The sequence below is a fragment of the Podarcis melisellensis genome (assembly GCF_964234715.1).
Source record: "Podarcis melisellensis genome assembly, chromosome: 5".
NCBI lineage: Eukaryota > Metazoa > Chordata > Lepidosauria > Squamata > Lacertidae > Podarcis > Podarcis melisellensis.
In genome coordinates this window covers 45,489,050-45,511,427 of record NC_138537.1, presented here as the reverse complement: position 1 = coordinate 45,511,427, position 22,378 = coordinate 45,489,050, and the positions used below count along the sequence as shown (strand labels likewise).

The window sequence follows — 22,378 nt, the reverse complement described above, 5'->3', positions numbered from 1 at the left end:
GCTTGGATCCAGTGCTCACACTCTTATCAGCATAGGAGCCACAGCTGCACAACACCTTCCAGCTCCACTGCAGTAACATAGGATACAGGAGGAGCCCATGCAAGCATCTATACCCAATAACATTTGTTTATGGGGGCAGGGGTCTCCCATGATTCTCACATTATATGGGAATGAATCTACTGCTATGGCTCCTGTACCACTGGAAAAATGCAAAAACCCAGTCTTAAATTTCTGTACAGAACACTTAGATTCTCTGTCATTTATTCTACTGCTTCTACTGGACATGTAAGCTTACTGGTCAACTTCTCTTTTTTTACATGAATCCAAATACCTTACACTCTTCTCAGGAAATGTCATATGGCAGTTCAGCTGAAAGCCAGAGAGGCATGGAACAAAATCTGTACTGTGTAGTACAGAATAACAGGCTTTTACTATGAGACAAGAGGCCTCAAATTCTAGACAATAAGGCAAAGCTGGGTCCAGAGAAAACTCAGGCAAGCAAGGGCAGATTAAGGTGGTGGGGGCCCTGGGGCAATTCCCAAAATAGGCCACCCTTCTCCCCAAAAAGCATACATGCAGTAAGGTACCACAAAACATCTAGTGGTATTTTAAAGAGTAACACAATATATTCATTATGGCATGATGGGGAGGACCCTGAGCACATGTAGTTCACAACTTTTAGCAAACTAAGAACTTTTGGGGTGGGGGGCAAACCTTGATAAACAAAAAGAAAATACTCCAAGCATATGCACTTAACTCATCATTGCTTTTGTTCATTTCCTGCATTGGGCCTGTAATCAACTTAGCCTAGCCTACCTCACATGGCTGTTGTGAAGGTGTAGAAGGAAGTATAAAATGGTGGCAAAAGGAAACTTAAGACATCAAACTTTTGTTCCTTTAACCAGACTAATGCACCTTTATTCCATAAGGGGTCATTATTTTCTACTCCTCCTCCACCCACAAATTAGTACAGTTCCAAGGCTTCAACCATTCATACTCTGGCATGATTATTGCGTGTTTTAGATTCCTATGTCCCAATGAAAAGAATAAGGGGTAAGGAAACAATTGGGAACTGCTCTTACTTTTATTTTATCTTCCCCATCCCCCAACTTACTAAACTAGACCAGCTGAAGTACTGAACTGCTGAAGAAGAAAAATGAAAGAAGAGTTTGTTAAGACACTGAAAGATCTTCTGTGTTTCTGCTCTCCACAGTAGTCACAAAGCATCAAGCAATAAAGGTGCTGGCTCTATACTTTGGCTTGTGCTAAAAGCACAACAAAGCATCTATCTGAGAGTCAGGCATGGTTCCTTTGACACTCCCTTCTCCCACAGACACACAGGCTGACAACAAGCATTCAATATAAATAGTACTACAGACTGCACATACGAGATAAATCAAATGATGATTTTTAGGGATGAAGAGGTGACTGAAATAAATAGGGGTTAAGGGACACAGATGCTTTATTAATTATGAGATTTCTCATTTTTTTCCTGTGGAAGCAGTTTATGGCTGCTGTGAGGATGATGCACAATTGAAAGTCTCCAGACTTTGTACGTAATCATAACTAATGGAGTAAGCATAAGGGGGCTTTCTCTAATAAGTCATTTTTATTATGAATAAAATAAAATCCCCAAAGTTTATTTAGCATTACATCTAATGATACACCCGAAATATACTGGATACTATAACAGGAGACAAAAGTTTATACACGCATGCGCACACACAAACACCCATTCACTGTATCTTTCCGTTTTTCAAAAAGTTACAATAGCTCTTTCAACAAAAACGCTTTCTCCAAAATACTGCAGCCTCAAATTCAGAGTATTCTAGAGAATAAAGGTACCACACTAGCCAGGCTCTCACTCTGACCCAATCTCCCCAGGCTTTGGAAACCAAACTGACCTGAATGCAATGAAAGACCCATAAAAATTCATCTCCTGTTGGAAGTGGCAAATCTTCCTGTAGCATTTACAGCTATGGTGTATAGGGACCCATTTATTTCCAGGTTATCACCTTCCACCCACAGCAACATAAAAGAAAGGCTCAGAGACTGACAGGAATCAACAAAAGACCTCATTTCTTCCTGCAATGGCAGAGCAGCTCCTGGGAGAGCTGGGCAATTTGGAACAGTAGCTGAAGGTGGGAAAATGTCAACTATCTGTGAACACAAGGGCCTTTATCCAGATTATTTACAACCATATATAGGAGCTTCTGAGCTATGCTGTTATGCACGGCATCTACTACCTGGACAACACTAGCACTGATTACAGTTCAACATTGCAGTTCAGCTTCATCAACAGACGATCATGTCCAGAATAAAACAGGAATAAAATTGCCATGGTGTATGGGGCATTCAGATCTTCTGCTCAGTTCCCTTATTCCTAGTGTGCAGTAGTGGTCATGAAGCCCACTAGATGACTTAGGGCAGTCACTGTCTCTCAGCCTAACCTACCTCAAGATAAAATGGAGAGGGGGGGAGGGAGGGAGGGAGAGAGAAAGTGTGTACATCAGGTGGGATTAAATGTATAAACAAACAAACAAACTAGGGAAAAGTTTTATTTACTGACTGACTGACTTACTTGGTTATTATTATTTTGCCCAGGACAACCCAAACAAAACACCCCACAAAGATACATTAAAGCCAAGAGGAGGGGAAATACATTAAAAACACCCTACCCACTTCTAAAAGGCCATAGATAGTTAAAGGCCAAAGGCATGGTTACAGATGAAAGTTTTTGCTTGGTGCCTAAGAACATATTATGATGGCACCAGGCGAGCCTCCCTGGGGAGAGCATTCTACAAATGGGAAGCCATCATAGAAAATACCCATTCTCATGTTACCAACCTCCAGGTTTCTCATGGAGGAGACACAGGAAGAAAGGCCGCAGATGAAGACAGCAAGGTCCAGCTTGGTTCATATTAGTCTCTAGATGAGATGAAGACCTCAGGGTATGGATTCATGATTGTAGGAAAGGTTGCCATTTATTTAAACATACTGTGTTGAAAATCATACATCTTATAATTTTGTATGTCAGGAGGTACCAAAACCAGGGCTTTTGATTAACACCCACCACTCTGAACTATCAACCATATATATGCCAGAAATTTGGGGATAGAGAGGAGGAAAGTGAAGAGAGGAGGAGAGAGACACTGACCTCCAGCAGAAGGGGGCAAACTTGACTTTACACACTAACTGATTTAAAGGATAATGTGCTAAGCTGGTCCTCAAAAATGAGCCACAATGCAGGCAAGGCAAGTCAAAACCTGTTAAATTTAAATCTCATGCTGGTTCATGCTAAACGAACAGCAAGGGAGTGGCTCAAGAGGAGTCAAAACAAAACCCTATAAATGATCAACAAGCTGATGATAAGAGGAGGAAGGAAGAGGTTACATCTTAGTGTAAACTGAAATCCAATTAACTCTCTTGACCATATACTAACTGCTATGTTTTACCCATATACACATGCTGAACTTCCTAAGGAAATTTCTAAAATGATCTCTTTCTTCATTAATAGTATGTTCCTTGTGCTCATCAAGTGATAAAATATTGAACAGGAAATTAAATAAGAGGAAAACTCCTGTTTCCAATTTGCATTCTGTATGCCTGCATTTTAGCAACATAAGATTATTCAGGCAATTAAAAATTTCTGCTTACCTGATGCATTTACAATCACTGTGTAGAGACATAAAAACACAAGGCTTAGACAATTCTACTTAGACGGAGAACATGTATGAACACAAGCGGCATCATTCCATCAGGTCAAAGCATCATCCTGCATCTCTACATGTATTTCCTGTGTTGGGAAAAGACAGCCTGCCTTTTGGGACACAGAGCACTTAATGGTCTTGCATGCTGTGTGAAATGTAATACAAAGTAGAGGTACATCTTAAAGATGTGCAACCTTCCCGTCAGATTTTAGCGGCATTCCCAAACACATCAATATGCATGTACCGCAAAAAAATGAACTACAGAAATAATGTGCAAAAGGAGGAAATACTTAGCATCCACTGCAAGAAAAACCAGTGATGTAGAAAACTCTTAAGTCATAAAAAACCCACTGAAATCTTCTACCAAGGGCCATAATAAGCAAAGTAGGAAATCCAACAGGCATTATTCTCTACTGACCTGGTAATTAGTGGCATGATCAAAATGATTCAGAACAACCTGACCAAGGAAATAATGCTGCCTTTAAAGCTGGCAAAATTGGTGTTTTGATTGTTGTTGTTGCTATAAGTGGAAGTAGAGGGGTGGACTTTTCACTACATTTTTTATTCTGAAATGTGGGTTGCAGCAACAAAGTTTCATGTAAACAAAGTTTATATGTGAATAAGTGCTGCCATCTAAAGCTAGTTACTGGACATGCACTGTGTTTAATTCCATAAACTGAATACCAGAATATCTGAACAGCACTCAAGGCTTTTGCATACAATCCATCACATTTCTTCCTTTATTCTATTAGCTTTCTCAGAGATCATTTCTAGTCAGATTTGATTTGTGCAGTGACGGTACCATGGCCCTGCTCTATAGTTTTGCTGTAGAGCCATTTTTAAACAAAGAACAGCACGGCTCTGTACCCCAGAGAATTGCTCAGCTGGAGGAATATAGGAAGCTGAGATGCCTCAACTAAGACTATTCCCTTCCATCTAGCATACTACAGCTGAGTGGTTCTGCACTGGTGATGTGAAGCAAAATTGTGTTAATCTAGCAAAATTATGTATAACAATGTGTCAGAAAGCAGCAGGAAGCCCTTTTGATTTAGACAAGTCTTCTAAGGAGTGTGCTCATTAGAAAAAGAAATTAGCCAGCAAGGAGCTCTGAAGACAAATAGATCTCTGTTCCATGCAACCATTCACATCACATGCACTATTCATCACACCAGTCATTCATACATCCACATTCCACATGATCCCATCACCACTGACTTCACTAGCTGAAGGAAGTTTGCATTTTCCCAGCAACATAAGATACTTTTTTGATTGCGTGGAGAGTACAATATTCCTGCAACAGAAGCACAGCCTTAGGGGATGATATATGGATCCCTCAAAGCAAATAAAAATAACACCTGTGCAAAAATGAACCCAATAATATGGAAATGACCCAAGAGAAACACATGTATGTAAGCAGGATACATCCAACATGCCAACTGTACCTGGAGGAGCAACTCTTTTTCAACCACTTCTTCCGTCTTGCTAATAAGTCGTTTCTGCAATGCATGTATCTTTTGTATCAACTCATAGGTATTTGGGTCGCTGGCCTGCATGATAGGAATACAAATTTTTAGTTGTAAGTTCTGTGCCTTGCAGTATGCCTAATTGCTCAAAACTTAAATGAATACCTTCCACACTAAACAGGGCCTTACATAATAAAACTTAAACTTTAAAGCTGTTATTTATTCCCCTAGCAATATGAACAGCCCAGGCTACCAACCTAGACAGTAGCAGGTTCAAGTTGCTTCCACGCAGAGCAGTCATGGAGATCTGTCTATACACCTCATTTAGGATCTGAGGAAGCATCAGTTTCATTGATCAACAGAACATGTGCAGGCAAGCACATATCCTGAACACAATAGAATGTAGTCACATGATTGTTGTCTTCTGGCCAGTAGTACCATCTTCTGAATTGTAACATTCATGCTACATTTTGTATTATTGGGCTTTCAAAGAACTTTTGATATAGCCCCTCAATCAATTTTTATTGCGGTCAAAGACTAGACAGCAAAGTTAACAATAACAATATATGCCACATCCACATGAATAATAATAATAATAATAATAATAATAATAATAATAATAATAATAATTCATTATTTGTACCCCGCCCATCTGGCTGGGCCTCCCCAGCCACTCTGGGCGGCTTCCATAGAAACCAGAAAACGCTAAAATATCATACATTAAAAACTTCCCTGAACAGGGCTGTTCAGGGTGGATGTAATTAAAAATTGCCTATAAACTTATTTACATTAAAAATAACACTCCTTCAGCTAAAATCTGAATTCCAGAGATTAAAATCAGTACTCATTCGTCAGCCATCACTGTCAACACAGCCTGTCTTGTCCTTGTTGCTATAAAACAGAGTTTTGCAACAGGCCTGATGATATCTAGATTTTTATCAGCAAGAAGTTTCCTCTAAGCATCCAGGAAATTTCCTTAATAAAGGTAAAAAAGCTCTCTTCAGGTACCACGGGCAGTGTAGAAGAACGTGCCCAATGGATTCAATCTCATTAGAATTGGATGGACATAATCTTTGTTCAGCTGGGATTTCATGATATCTGTCCTCTAGCAGTGCTGAAGGGAGAACATTAAAATGGGCTCTGGAAAATGTCCAACAATGTTTAGCATTTGCTGGATGGGATATTTGAGATTTGTGCAGAGATTTATAGATTTTAAAGGATCAGATAAAATCAGTTTGGAATTCTATGTCCCAGATTTGTTCTTTGATTATATATCTGGCCCTTCCCATTTCCAAACTATTCAGGAGAAAGGCCATAAAAGGACAGTTTTCTTGTAATGCCCTTCCACCATTTTGTTTGATAGTTATCACTTAGCAACAAGGGAAACAGCCCAGTTGGAGTCTTATTAAGTCTTAGCCATGTGTATAGAGTAACTAGCCACACTCTGGCTTCAATCCTATATAGGCACATCTCCAGTCACAGGGCTGCATTAGGGACACATTCACGGGTTCAGAGAACTGACCTAAGAAATCCTGATTGTATTTTTTCATAGGAGTCCAAATTAGAGAGGGGAACTAGTTGTGTACCATATAATAGTTGTGCTATAGATTTTTCAGCAAATAGTTTAACAGTAGCTGGAATGAAATTTCCTCCTTTTGCTCAGTGGAATCTTAAAATTGCTGCAGTACTTTTTTGGGCACTTGGAATACTGTGTATAGTTGTATTTTAATCAAAAAGTGTATTTTAGAGCTGAAAGATGTGCAGAAAAGGGCAACCAAAATTACCAAGCCGCTGTAACAACTTCCCTATATGAAAAGTTGCAAACAACATTTGAGGTGTTTCAGCTGGGGGTGGGGTGGGGGAGTGAGGAGGAGGAGGAGGAATAATAATAATAATAATAATAATAATAATAATAATAATATCCCACCCATCTGGCTGGGTTTCCCCAGGCACTCTGGGCGGCTTCCAGCAAAATATTAAAATACAATAATTCAGTAAGGGGGGACATGATAGAAATGATGAATAAATTATACATGGCATGGAGCAAGTGGATAGGAGAATGTTCTTCTCCCTCTCTCATAACACCAGAACCCAGGGCCGCCCAATGAGAGCTGAATATTGGAAGTTTCAGGACAGAAGTGTTTTTTTACACAGTGCATAGTTAAACTAACTGCTGCCACAGGACGAAATGATGGCTACTAAATTGGAGTTTTAAAATGGGTTTGGACAAATTCATGGAGGATTACAATATCAATGACTATTAGTCATGATAGCTGTGCGCCACCTTCAGAACTGGAGGAGGAATGTATCTGAGTACCACTTGTCAAGGAACACAAGTGAGGCAAATGCAGTTGCACTCATATATATATCCTGCTTACAGGCTTCCCATAAGTATGTGGTTGACCATAGTGCAAACAGGGTGCTAGTCCACATGGGTCTGTGGGCTGATCAGGGTTCTTATGTTCTTATACTGGTAGTTTTGGAATACATTGGCAAAATGCTACAGAGCGACTACTGTCATCAATTACTTCCAAAGGTGGTGCTCACATGGAAAATTGTGTTGACATGCACATTGTCCCAGAACATTTTATTAACAGTGATCAACATTGGAGCTGTTTGCCCTGGGGCATCTGCTATTTTGCTGCAGGGCAGTAGTGTGAAAGTTTAGTCATTGCAACATGCTGCAAGAAAAATCTCCTATGACAGCAGGGTCCCAGAAGCAAAGGGAGTCCTATAACAATGCAGGCAATTATAGGGTTTTCTAGCACAGGATGGCGAGCAGAGAGAGGGATATTAGCAAACCACATTTTTCTTATATATGCTATTGCTATTCTATCTTCACACTTGAAAAACAAATGAACCCAGTGATTCCTAATGAGATAGACTGCAAATACATTTCTGTGTGTTCTACAACCACAAACACAACACACTGGCTCATAATACTGGCCCTGTTTGCATTCCACAGTATGCCAAACTATGTCTTACAGGGGTTGCACAAACATGCTCGCTCTCAGAGAAGAGCTCCCATGCACTTTACTCCTCCCTAGTCCTTTTAGCACAATGTGGCAGTTAAGCCAAAGTTTGGCTCAGCATGTCATCTGAACCTGGCATCACAGTTTAGGTCTCTGCTCCTTAACAACAAGCTGCAACCACTGTACAAATGTTTGCATGAACCTGATAAGCCATTGTTCGGCTTATTGTAAAATGTGAACCAGGGTGCTGATAGAAGCTTTCTAGAATCCTCCCATCTGTTTACACAAACATGTCCAATTAATAAATTCCTAAGGACTAAAGCATAGATGCTTCATGCCTTTAACAGCCGAAGTGTTGATTTGCAGGAATTGTTCTATTTTTTGTTCTGGAGATGAACTGAGGCACTGTTACAAATTATTTCAACTGATTCTATATACTGGATGATCAAGCTATTTCAAAATGATTCTAGAATTCAAAGACTTCATTTTCTGCAAGTATCAAATTGTTGTTTATGTGTAAGATTTAGATGTATAGCTGACATTATCCCATAGGCTATGGACAGGCTACAGTAAATATCTCTAAAATATAAGCAATTTCTAAGCATTTAAATTAAATTATATTCTATATTCTATCTGCTTCTAAAGGAGAAATTCCAGAATACTCTATCAGATGAAAATAAAGCATCAAAATATCAGAACTATCTGCTGGGCAAATCAATACAACCAAAACATTCAGCTGGAGTTCTTCAGAAACTTGAATACTGCTACCAATTTGAGAGGTCAGCTGAACAACATTTGGCACTGCATAAAAGACCAACATGCATGCAAAACAGAAATCTCAGCAGCTTGAGAAATGTTCAAATGTATCATTTCTGCTCGTGGATTTAGCTTATATTAAAGATCTTTATTTATTTTGCTTTCAGTTGTGAAGCAAACGAGTGTACGTGTTTATAATAGACTACACAGAATGTTGTACTGGTTACTAAGATTCTTTTCTTTCCCAAATTTATACATGCCCTTTCTGCTTCAACTCAATTGTTCTCTCTTCTGTTCTCTGTAAACTTCATCTAATGCAGCATTTCACATTTGACCATGGAAGAGTCGTTCCTTCTTTAAGGTGCGTGGGACTCTCTTTGAATTGTTTAATACTCTAGCCCCCTGTCAAAGTTAATCAACTATTTCACTCTCAATCTCACCTTCAGACCTTTCTCTTCTCTTTGGGCTTTATCAGTTTTCATTCTGCAAAACTTTCTGCAATCATACATCATGGAAGCAACACAAAAATAATGCCCAAATGCCTTGTGCCTATAAAGCCTGTCTGCCATTAACCACCATAGAATGGTGTGGAAATTTTAGCCTGTCTGCCCTTTTTAATGTCAGTTTGCACAGATTAAAATATGCTTTGCACCATGCCATCTATTTGAAAAACCGGGTCTCTTTGAAAGGTGACACTTTACCTCTAATTTTCTCCATCTGTGAACATTCATGGGGTTCTCAAGCTCTTCCTCCAAGGCTCTACAGCGGGTCCGTTCCTTTAGTAACTCCTTCTGCATATGATAAACTTCTTGCCTTCAAAAAGTAAGAAATACAAACACTATGACCTCTGCAAAGAACTTAATATGAATATGGCAAAATGTTTATTAACTCTTTTATTTGGTGTAAGAGAGAAACGTGTAGCCATCTCTCAGTACAATTCTTCTTTCACAAGTATTTTCTACTAATTTCAATTACTCAAGTAAACATTTCCAGCACTGGCTGTAGAAGAGTTTCATGATGTAATGCTATTTTCAGGCATCCCATTCGACTCTTGCCAAAAGCAATGGTAAACTTTCCCTATTTACACAAGGCAGTCGTTCAGAGGTCTGCTATGCAAGATACCAGCATTAGGCTTGTCACAAAGAATTTTTTTTAACTAAGAGATCAAAAATTAGAAGTCTTGTTTCAAGAAGCAAAATATGGTAAAAGGAAATATGGTACAATCAGCATGCATTATAGTACAATCAGCATGCTTGAAATGAGGTAATGAGTGGCTAGTGATAACAAAACTATAGTTGAAACTGTCCAGATGTCATACATATCCAATCATGTCCCCTACCACAAAGAGATAAATGTAATGTCCCCAAAGCAACCTAAGTGACCTTGTTGTCGAGTATTTCCCAGACATTCCATCTGTGACTTATGGAACTTCATGGTAGGGCCGGTCAATACATGAGGCAAGTTGAGGCAACCATCTCACGCAACAGGCAAGAAATTCTGATGTAGATATTTATTCCCCTTTGTTCCTAATGTAGGAACTTCACTTATCCCTTCTTCCCTAGTTGTGGTTTGCCTCAGGTGCCAAAATGTTTGGGGCTGGCCCTACAACATGGTACTGAGAATTCATCGAAAGATATAAACTGAAGGCTGTTTCAAGGCAGGCAGACTCCAGAAGTTTATTGTAGCTGAGGAAACATGCAATAAATTGTTCCTTTGGGCAGCTTGAGGAAGTCCCACTTACATTTCTATTCATAGTGTTCCAGCTAAATATCGGAACTGAAAAAACTCCCACCTATCCTCATTATCTCTTCACCAGACTAAAGAGTAAAAATATACCTATAAAATATATTAAGGCATGCCTAAAAATGTAATCTGTACACATGAGAAATGTGTATTTTCAGTCATGTGTTTTCTACAAATGCAGATGTCAGTGCACTGGGCTCTCTATGACTTCTTACATGGCTGCAACAAGAAATACAGCATTTAATTATTGCCAGCTCCATTAGACCTCTCCATCAACTATCACCTGGTAACAGTCATTCCAGCAGGCGGTAGTGGATCTGGTCTTTCAGCAGAGCTGAAGGAATGAGCTCTGCTTTGTGTCTCTGAGGCAGCCTACTATCAAGAATGGTAGCCAGGGCAGTGTGGGTGGGGCTGCATTGTTCTCCTGTCTTCCCAACGCTGGACATCACTGCCACCAAGATGCAGGGGGACAAGGCAACAGAAGCTCAGCACAATGCAGGCATATTGGATTGGACACACCATGCCATGCTAAACACCTGCTGCCCTGCCCCTCGACTTCTTGGTAAATGACAGAAACATACAGCATTGGGAAGACAGGAGAGCAACACAGCCCCTCCTGCACAGCTCCACCAGCTGCTACTGCCGGAAGACTGCCTTAGAGATGGGGAACAGCTCATTCCCTCAGCTCTGCTGAAAGATCAGCTCCATCAGGTGCCTCCTGCCCCTGAACTTTTCCCATTCCAGCTAGTCCTGAGGAGGACAACCTCCCGAGTGTGCTTTTCCCCTCTTCCCCTATCCCCTTTTCTTTACAGTGTCTTTTACACTGTATGCCTGTAGACATACAGTAGATGGCCTTGTTTCATCGATCCAGACATGAGCCATCATTGGAATCTTCTCAGCTGAGGAGCAAGGTATAAATGCTCTGATTAAATAAAAACATAGTGGAAGTCTCTTTAGCTTGATAGCAATTTATACACCATGATGTAAGTGATTTACAAAGTTCTTATTGTTATAATTTTAGTTATATACCTTCTATTTCATTTCTATTTCCAAGTATAAAAATATTAATTACTGGTGCCATAAACAAGATGCATTAACAATTTTACATTTTAAATTTGTAATGTATGAAACGATTCTTAGATGAATGGGCCAAACCCAAAGAAGTAACTGTACTACCAATTAAAGCAGCTTAGCACTGCAAATGATGAAATGACTATTTTCTGGCAATTCTAGCAATGATTGGGGAGTTCATTAAAACAGAGAGTTGCTGATGCCATTAACAGAAGTTAACCTTGCCACAGTAGCATATACTTGCATTTCCACATGGTAATCAAGCACCCAGCCCAATGCATTTCAGCGCAAAATCCAAAGTGTGTCATTGACCAAAGACAACAAATAAATGCCACATCTTTCTAGAATGCTTAAATCTAAATAAAATCTTAAATTAGGGTGGGAAGGAACCTTCAAATCATCTCTCTCAAGTTCTGCACTGAGACAAAATCCTCTGTTAGGAAATCTGCCCACCTCTCGCCATATATTAAAACCACTAGCCAATTGGGCCTAGAGGGGGAAAATTATCACACACCCCACAAAAAGGTATCAGTCTACTAAGCCGCTCAACAGAAATTGTTAGTTCTCTAGTGTCAGGGAACTGACATCTAAAGCGCCGGAGGCGCAAAGGCTCACTGAGGGTGAGAGAGCAGTAGCAGCGGAAGAGGGAACCAGTAGAGGGCGAGCAAGAACTCCAAGGGAAAGTGAGTCGGAGGGATGGCTCAGAGACGCTTCAAGCGAAACCAGTGGGGAGGTCTCAGGACCTCCTATAGGGACACCCACACCTCGACGGAAACTGTCACGCCGAGAGGCCAGACGACGTGTTTCCGTTAAGGAGCTTTTATGTTGGAAACGTTTCCGAAAGCAGCCACTTTCGGATTCTACTAGTGATTGACGCAGCCATGCTGGAGCGGCTCCGTCACAGGCAGAGGTTTGAAAGCCTGATCAAACTCTGAGGGACTTGCATTTTACGCACAAGCAGCTCATCGTCCCATCACAGCACGAATCCGGGGCGAAAGATTGGGTTAGACCCCTGATGGCAGCGAATAATGAGATCTTAAAGGACACGAGGAAGTTTTTTCGTGCCATGGACCTGATGTTTTCCAGCGATATTGAGCAGGGGGTGGTGCGAAGGCAGTTAATGGCTTGCCAGCAAGGAAGCAGATCTGTCCGTGAGTACTGGACTGAATTTACCATGTTGATTCACAAATTGGGGTGGGACCTATCGGCGGAGCCCATCCAAATGCTTTTCGAAGAGGGGCTTTCTTCAACCGTCAAAGATGAGCTTTCCCGGGGCCCCAGGGCGGAGTCTATGGACCAGTTAACCAAATCTGCGCTGGCCATAGGAGCGCGCCAGGAGGCGAGGGCTATGGAAAAGCGGGAAGGGAAAGGAGACCGTTGGAGGGAGTTCCGCATTCCAGACATTCCAGAGCCACCTTTCCCGCCGGCAGAGCCGATGGAAGTTGGAACAGCGCGGGCGCGTGCAGTTTCAAATCCCAGTGAAGGGCGGAAAAAGGAGGGAAAGAGCGCCAAGAGATGTTATCTCTGCCAACAGCCAGGGCACTTTGCCAGAGTTTGCCCACAAAGAAAGGAATGGCAAGGGATGGCAGGAGCTGTTGGGGGAAAGGAAGAGGAAGGCAAGGAGCAAGTAAAAGCCAACGCCTGGCTGCCACCGTTGGGGCACAGCAGCCAGGCCAAAGAGCAATGAAAGTGCCCATGCCAGAACCCCCCAGACCCGCTTTAGTGATAGAGGTGTTACTAGAACTGCCAAAAGGACACCCACTAAAGGTCAAGGCGCTTTTGGATTCAGGCAGCTCCTGTAATTTCATGAGTAAGGAGTTTGCAGCTGAGCACCAGATACAGACTATCCCTTTAAGTAACCCCTTGCAGGTGACTACGATTGACGGCAGAGAGCTGTTGGGGGGAGAAGTTAGCCAACAGACTGTCCCGATGATAATGAGAGTGGCAAGGCACACCGAACAGATAGCGTTTAATGTGGCCATCCTGGGAGGAGCGCCCATCATTTTGGGGATGAGCTGGCTGGCGCTACACGATCCGCTAGTGGGCTGGCATCAGAGGGTGGTCTCCTTTGGGTCAGCGCATTGCCTAGAACACTGCAAGGAGGGGAAGGTTTCGGGAGGAGACAGAGTCACCCTAGCGGGGATGGAAGTGATGGACAAAGGGAAGGTGCCCCCGCAATACGCAGATCTGAGCAACGTATTCAGCGAAAGGGAAGCAGACAAACTGCCACCGCATAGACCCTTTGACTGTCAAATCAACCTACTCCCAGGGGCCCAACTCCCAGTAGGCAAGCTGTACGCCATGTCAGACAGGGAGATGCAGGAGCTGAGGGAGTTCATTGACAAAAACTTGAAGCGAGGTTTCATCAGAGAGTCCCGAGCGGTGGGGGGCAGCCCAGTGTTCTTTGTGGACAAAAAGAACACAGACAAACCGAGACTGGTGTGTGACTTCAGGGCCCTCAATGCAGTGTCGGAGCCCCTGGCTTTCCCTATGCCCCGAATTGATGACATTTTGACCAGAGTAAGGAAGGGAAAGATTTTTACAAAACTGGACCTGCGGGGGGCGTACAATCTGATACGCATAAGGAAGGGAGATGAATGGAAGACCACCATGTTTACCCCGTTGGGAGCCTTTGAATACCTCGTTATGCCCTTCGGTCTACAAGGGGGCTCCGCGTGTTTTCAAGCTTTTATAAACCACGTTCTGGGACCTTTGCTCTACAAGAATTGTGTGGCCTTTTTAGACGACGTGTTGGTGTATTCGGAAAATGAGGAACAGCATGTGAGGGACGTTCGAGAAGTGTTGGGCAGGCTGCAAGCCAACCAGCTGTGGGTGAAACTGGAGAAGTGCCAGTTTCATACCAAGGAGGTGGAATTCCTGGGGTACCGCTTGTCAGACAAGGGATTGGCCATGGATCCAGGCAAGGTCCAAGCGGTACTGGAATGGAAGACACCGAAGACCAAGAAGGACGTGCAAAGATTCTTGGGATTTGGGAACTTTTATCGGAAGTTCATCAAGAACTTTGCCCACTTGACGGCGCCCATCACCGACTGTCTCAGCAGCAAGAAGAAATTTGTTTGGACGGCAGAGGCGGATCGAGCCTTTGAAGAACTGAAAAGGGCTTTCGCCTCGGAAGAACAACTTCTGCATGTGGATTTACGAAAACCCATGAGAGTGGAAACAGATGCATCCGACCGGGCGGTAGGGGCGGTCCTTCTTCAACCGGGGAGGAGTGCGTCGGAGTGGAGACCGTGTGCCTTCTTCTCGCGGAAGCTGAATAAGTCCGAGAAGAATTACACGGTGTATGACAGGGAACTACTTGCCATTCACGAAGCATTCCGGAGGTGGAGACATTTATTAATTGGGGCACAACACAAGGTGCAAGTGTGCACCGACCACAAAAATTTAGAGTATTGGAGAACAGCTCGAGTGCTCAACCAACGACAAGTGAGATGGGCACAGGAATTCTCCAAATTTAACTTTGAGATTTGTTATGTGCCAGGCCCAGAAAACGTCAGGGCGGACGCGCTCTCACGCAAACCAGAATATTGGGAAGGGGAGGGGGTGATCGAAGAGAGACATGTCATCCCGGAGGACCGCTGGGTGTGTGGGGCGGCGATGGTGGGGCAACGAGAACTGGTGGAGGAAACGGAAAATGATGAATATGCCCAGGATAAGCTCAGAGGTCTCAGGGGGGAGGGCGAGAGCCCCGGAGGTTTTGAGGAAAGAAATGGGGCATTGTATTACAAAGGGGCACTGTATATACCCGAAGGTGAATTGAGGGGGAGAGTACTCAAGCAGTTGCATGATAGCCCCACGGAGGGACATTTTGGGCAACACAAGACCATGTGGTTGGTTACCAGGGAATTTTGGTGGCCTAAGGTGAGGGAAGATGTAAGGGAGTATGTAAGAGGGTGTGACCAATGTCAGCGAGCCAAAGGGGAAAGAAGGGCGCCGGCAGGGTTATTAGAACCTTTACCCACACCAGAACGGCCTTGGGAAGCGATATCAATAGATTTTATGACGGATCTGCCAAGGTCCAAGGGGAAAACAGCCATCATGGTAGTAGTAGACCTGTTAACTAAGATGTGCCACTTTGTAGCATGCTCACATGCAGTCACAGCGGAAGAAACGGCGAAGTTGTTTGTGGAACATATCTTTAGGTTGCATGGGGCTCCCTCGAGGGTGATCTCAGATCGAGGCAAACAATTTACTTCCAGGTTCTGGAGGAAGCTCATGAGCTTGTTACACGTGGAAGTCAATTTTTCAACTGCCCGGCACCCTGAAACCAACGGGCAGGCGGAAAGGGCAAATGGCATTCTTCAACAATATCTTAGGTGTTATGTCAATGACAGAGAGAACGATTGGGTCGAAAAGTTGGCGTTGGCAGAATTTGCCTACAATAATGCGGAGAATGTGTCCACAGGGATAAGTCCCTTTTTGGCTAATTACGGGTGTCATCCCAGGGCATTTCCAGGGGAAGGAGGGGAGAGATGGAGCGTCCCAGCGGCTGAACATTTTGTAGAAGAGATGGAAGCCATCCATCAGCAGCTCCAGCTCAACTTAGAAAGGGCTAAGGCACAATATAAGAAGCAGGCAGACAAGAACAGAAGGGAAGGTGAAACCATAAGGGTGGGGGATCAAGTGTGGTTGTCAACCCAAGGGTTGCCGTTCAAAGGGGGTTGTAAGAAACTGAGGCCCAGAAGATTGGGACCCTTTGAGGTGATTCAGCAGGTCAACCCGGTAGCTTTCAAACTCCGATTACCCAATCACATGAAATTGCACCCAGTGTTCCACAGGTCGTTACTGTCACCATACAGGGGAGGAGGTGAAGGGGAGCACGTCAGGGGACCAGCCTTGGAAGAGAGGGAACGCCGCAACCATGTAGCGGAAATCCTCGATTCCAGGTGGAAGGGAAATCAGGTGGAGTATTTAGTGGCGTGGGAAGGGGAACCGGAGTCAGAAAACACCTGGGTAAGTGCGCAGGAAGTCAATGACGAGGTTTTAACAGAAACGTTCCATCAAAGGTTCCCGAGGAAACCTCAGCCGATAGCAAGGTTTAGGAGGGAGTATTTCGGCACCACCGATGAGGAAGAGGAAATGGAAGGGTTCGCGGAGTCGGAGTTGGAAGAGGGAGTGGACTCTGATGACGAAGAGTACCTAGAGAGTAGGAACAGCAACAAGTGGAAGGAAGTGTTCGCGACGTCGGAAGATGAGGGAGGTTCTTTCAAGGGTTTTACCTCTTCACCGCCAGTAGGAGAGGAGACGGGAGGGGGTGAAGGGGGCCCTGGAGGGGAGGTGGATGTCAGGGAACTGACATCTAAAGCGCCGGAGGCGCAAAGGCTCACTGAGGGTGAGAGAGCAGTAGCAGCGGAAGAGGGAACCAGTAGAGGGCGAGCAAGAACTCCAAGGGAAAGTGAGTCGGAGGGATGGCTCAGAGACGCTTCAAGCGAAACCAGTGGGGAGGTCTCAGGACCTCCTATAGGGACACCCACACCTCGACGGAAACTGTCACGCCGAGAGGCCAGACGACGTGTTTCCGTTAAGGAGCTTTTATGTTGGAAACGTTTCCGAAAGCAGCCACTTTCGGATTCTACTAGTGATTGACGCAGCCATGCTGGAGGGGCTCCGTCACAGGCAGAGGTTTGAAAGCCTGATCAAACTCTGAGGGACTTGCATTTTACGCACAAGCAGCTCATCGTCCCATCACATCTAGTATCTAAAGTTCGCAGTAAAAACATCCCATGACCATTGCCTCTCTCTACAGTAGTTTCCAAAGGAGAAAAAAAATCTGTTCATTATAGCCACCACTGGCACATTACCTGCAAAATCTTTTAAAACTATCTCAGGCTGCATTTTATATACACTTACTACACAGCAACATCCACTGATTTCAATAAGATTTACTTTTCAGGAAAATGCTTAGAAGCACCCTGTTATTTAATTGCCTAAAAGTCATTTAGCATTTGAGAATTAGCTACAGTAAAAAGTTCCATGAAATTTGCACACTCTTTCACCCAAAGAAATAAGTCCAATTAATTAAAAAAAAGCACCTTACCTATTTTATTGTGCTTATTCTTTGGGACTAGCAGAGTAACTCTCTAGAGCAAACCTTATTAATGTCTGTGAAGTTTTGCCAACAGCATAAATTTTACTTAACAGAAGACAGAACTAAATCCTCCTTTGCCAAACCAGTAACTCACTGAAAGCACTCCTTTTCTTTAGTCTATTTTCTTACAAGCCCACAGTGACTATATAACAATGTTTTCCCAAAAGAACAAAATATGTCTCAAGTATAGCAAGGTCTTTTTTATTTTTATTTTTAAAGTATTACCACAAAAAAGGAGGAGATAAATCTAGCAAGCCCATAAAATTTTGCTCGGAGGTAAACACAATCTCGAATGAAAATTTAAGCAAATCTTTCTACTAGGATCAAGCTACCTGATAAATCTAAAGGACAAAAAACTGAGAACATATTAGGGCTTGTTATAAATATGTCAAATGTTCTGTTTCCACTATGAATTACCTAATAAAAAACAGCTCTGCTAATGTGGGTCCTGGGCCCCACCAAGTTATTCACTGAACTCTGAACACTTTCCCCATTGCTGCCTGTCAAGTTTTACGTTGTAGCAATTGTAGAAGTAAGTAAAGTTTAGAAGTGGGATAGTTTGGTACCAGCAACTTCCGTTTAAAATGATGTTTCTTTTTCCTGGCTATTGATTGGCTTATTTGCTTGAATTTAAATCCAGTATTGTACGAGGTCATGTGAAGCAAATCATTCTTTGAAATAACTGATATGTCAACACAAATCTTTGTCATGCATGAAAACAAACATTCCCCAGTGTCTCAAAAGCGGTGTCATGGCCGCAGCAACAAGCAAAATTGATTCATTCTGTCTTTCTACCTGAGTTCTTCCACATTAGCTACACTCTTGCCAAGTATTGCCTTCTCCCGACGAAGTTTCTTGATCTCCAGCTTGAGTAGTCGGATGTCTTCCATTCTTTGCCGGTACTGCATTTCTCCCTTGTTCAGAATTGATTGCTGGATTTTGATCTTCTCATATAGAAGAGCCAATTCATCGTTGCGACGAACCAGCTGGCTCCCCAGAATGTCTCTTTCACTGATAACCTAGAAAAAGTGGCAGGTCAAGACAAGATTCTACAGATGGGCTGAAAGTATGAAAATTGTCAGTCATAAAGCATAAGGGGGAGCGCTGCCTTCATCAGCAAAAAAAAACAAAAACACATAGCACCAAAATGTTGCACATTGTCAGTAAATAAAAATATTACTGAAGAGGGTCTGAAGCAGTCCTGACAGTAGGCCAGATCTTCAACTAGAACAAGTTGGCATCCTTCTGTTTTATAACACTATGGTATGTTAAATGGGTTGATGCCAATTTGCTTCAACTGAATCACATTGGAGTAAGTGTCACTGAAGCAGTGCTTGTATTACTTACCTGGTCTAATTCCTTTTTTTGCCTGATCCTCTCTGCATCAGCTTCAGAAATAATTTTCAAGAGTTTTCTTTCTTCTTCCTCTTGTTTTTCAATAAAGTGTTTAGTCTCCAGAGCTTGTTGTCTCATTTTAAGCAGTTCACTCTGACAGAAACAAAAGAAACAGGAAATAAATTGTGTTTAGTAACAGCTTCCAACTTTATAAACCTGGGAATTTAGGATTATTAAGATTTAGACAATCTTGTACTCTTGCTTAGGTTCTCATGTTTTGTTGGATTCAGTTTGCTGGTTCTCAACAGCAAATGAGAAATACCACACAAATGTACACTAAACTCTTATAAAAGAAAGGTTGTAACAATATGTCCAACATCTTTGTATTGTACATCATACCCAAGAGAAATGTCAGTGTGGTTTAGGCTCAATTTGTAATTCGCAGGCATTTCTTAAACTTACAGAGGGGAAAAATGAACAGTAGTAGATAGTGGAGAATTCAGTTGCTTACAGTAATAACCCACCACTATCTTTATAATTTATCAAACTTGTCTGGAATTGGTGCAAGTGAAATTACACATTTTCTGATACAGAAAATTCTGACACAATCACACAGACGGTTGATTGATCATGAAATCACTAGAATCAGATGACTTAACAGCATTACCCCTGCAGTGGACAGAGAATACTTTCAGACAAAGCCCATAACCATGGAAGCAGTCCAGGTCACCTTCATTCAAGCTGCTGACATTTTTATAGTGTGCTTGAAACAGCATAGAGGACTCAGAAAGAAAGATTCAAGGATAGTACATAAGATAATATTATGTAATACTGTAAGCTACAACACGTTCACAGTCAAGAGTTGAGGTGATAAAGTTTGCACATAATAGGGCTGTTATTTATCTGTAATTTATTGCCTTTGCCTTTAGCAAAGTTGTATCATTCCTAGATACATTGCTAGTACAGTAGTTCACTGGGAGCAACTCAAGGTGTGCTATTTTCAAACATGATAATGATACCATGCCAAAGGAACCACCAAATATTCTGTGGTGCTTCAATTGTTAAAGGGACAATCACTTTGTTAAAATGATAGAAAGGAAAAGGCTATTCCTACTGATTTCTTAGTTGGGAAATACCTTTAAAAGCAAGAAACATTTGCGATATATTTTCAGGACAGGATGTTTTTCAGAGACAGAGACATTTGATCCTGCTCTGTCACAACAGATTCTGAAAAGGGCCGGTTCCAATAAATGGGGATGTGTGTTTGGTCTCTTGAGAAAAAGCAATACAACAACAACAAAACTGGTTGCGAAAGCAATAATTTAAGAGAACTGGTAGAACTGTTCTGTTATACTAATAAAATACCTTGCTCCCATGTTGTTTTCTTTAATAAAACTTTTATTCTCCCATATGCACAATATTTGCACCACACTTACTCCAGTTTGGACACTAATCAAACTCTATCAGCAGAGCAAAAATGGATGCTGCCTAGTATTAAATGCAAGCAACAGTGTGTAAAAAGTAACTGTTTGGAAGAGTAAAACTGTTCATGTGGTTCAGCATTGCTGAAACATTTTTTTAATATCAAAACGCTATCCTTTTTGTCACAGAATATACAAGCTGTAAACAAGATACAGCTTTAGATGTTGGCTATTGATATAAGCAAATATTCTGGTTCGGGTGCTTTAAGTGCATGAAAATCTAAGCTATCTTGCAAAGCAAAATCCAAACAACTACCAGACAATCCTGGAGCCCCATGTTAAGCAGAAGCCTTAGAGTTGTCAGAAATCTCACAAAGGTGTGATCTAAATACCTTCAGGTATAGGATCTGCACATTCCCATGTGACAGGAAACACACAGTGCATGGGTAAGCTTTCCCGCTGATCCACTGGATCCTGGCCAAAGCACCAAAGACCAAATGTAGAAGTTGCATACTAGGACACCCACTGAATTGAATGCATAATATTTGGGTTGCGGTTGGGAAAGATGTAAAAGAGGGAGGAGGAAACTCTTAGCATTCTAGGTATTTAGCACAAATTCTGTAGGCATCAGAGCAGAATGCCCTCAAGCCAGTTACTAAAGTGAGGATAGGCCACAGACACTTTTGCTGCTGAATAATTGAACAGGTAAAAGAGCACAGCAATCAAGCTGCTGTCAAACTGTTGGTGGATGGTTCCACAGTGACAAGGCAGCATTAGAGGCTAGTTAAAGGAGACAGTTCTGCACAAGAAGTAAAGTTCTGAATGCTTTCTCCATAGCTGATATAACAACTCGCAGACAGACCGAGAACCCAAATTCATCACCCCTTTACAGAGTTCTATTGACATTCTGTCATAACAGTAATGTGCTGACAATAGCTGAAAACCTACAGAGTCACTGGAGCGTAGCATAAAATTGACAAAAAGAAAGCAAAGCAGAAAGTAGCAAGGAAGGGATCTCCCCCTTTAGTGAAAATAAAAATGACCTGCTATGGATGCTGTTTCTCTTGATCTTAACAAGACAAAAAAAGAGAGACTGAAGTTGAGAAAGTTACATTTCATGCAGCCAGATTCAGCTACATTCACTGTAACTAAAAGAAGCACTGACAGTATTCTCCTACTTTCTTTTTGATTTAGCACAGATTTATGACTTTCTGCTGCTCCTCAAAAGTAAATTTCCACCTGACCAGAAATCCACTCGTAGGGAATCTAGTTATTTGGTATTGAAAAACTAAAATCTCTCCCCGTGTGTATCTTTTCTTCTTTCTTAATATACTACAGGGAAGGCGGAATTACTAACTTTGCACAGCATTTCAAATGTTAATTGTTAAGTATCCATCAATACTAGAAATAAGACTATGCAAAGAATAGTATTTCCACATCAGCTTCCAATAATGAACAACTCCAGAATCCTGGATATCTCTGCTCTATATTAGGTTTTGCCTCTCTATTCCTTTTGGCCTGCTCTCCATATTCAACCAGTTAAGCTATCTCTCTTCTAATCCTTGATCTTCTTTCCCCCTAAAGTTACAAAAGATCAGTCGGCGGTTATTCAGTCCCACCATTCACCATACCCACCATTCACCATACAATTCACCATACCCGTCCTTACACCTGGGGAGGGGTTTAGATTTGGTGGTGGTATCTCACTTCCCAGCTCTTTGGACTCAGCCAGACTCCCACAGGCTGCCAATTGTGCAAGTAGGTATGAAGCTCACCAGTGGGAGCCAGCAGAAAGCCC

At 42.2% G+C, this 22,378-nt stretch overlaps 1 protein-coding gene across 1 annotated transcript in view; it reads right to left on the bottom strand.

Annotated features, from left to right (window-relative positions):
* CFAP58 (cilia and flagella associated protein 58) overlaps positions 1-22,378 on the bottom strand; it is an 85,044-nt gene that overhangs the window by 23,681 nt on the left and 38,985 nt on the right. Inside the window, 4 exon segments of the mRNA XM_081912547.1 lie at positions 5,153-5,257; positions 9,603-9,714; positions 18,620-18,843; positions 19,172-19,312. Of these exon segments, the coding sequence (XP_081768673.1) occupies positions 5,153-5,257; positions 9,603-9,714; positions 18,620-18,843; positions 19,172-19,312 (582 nt within the window).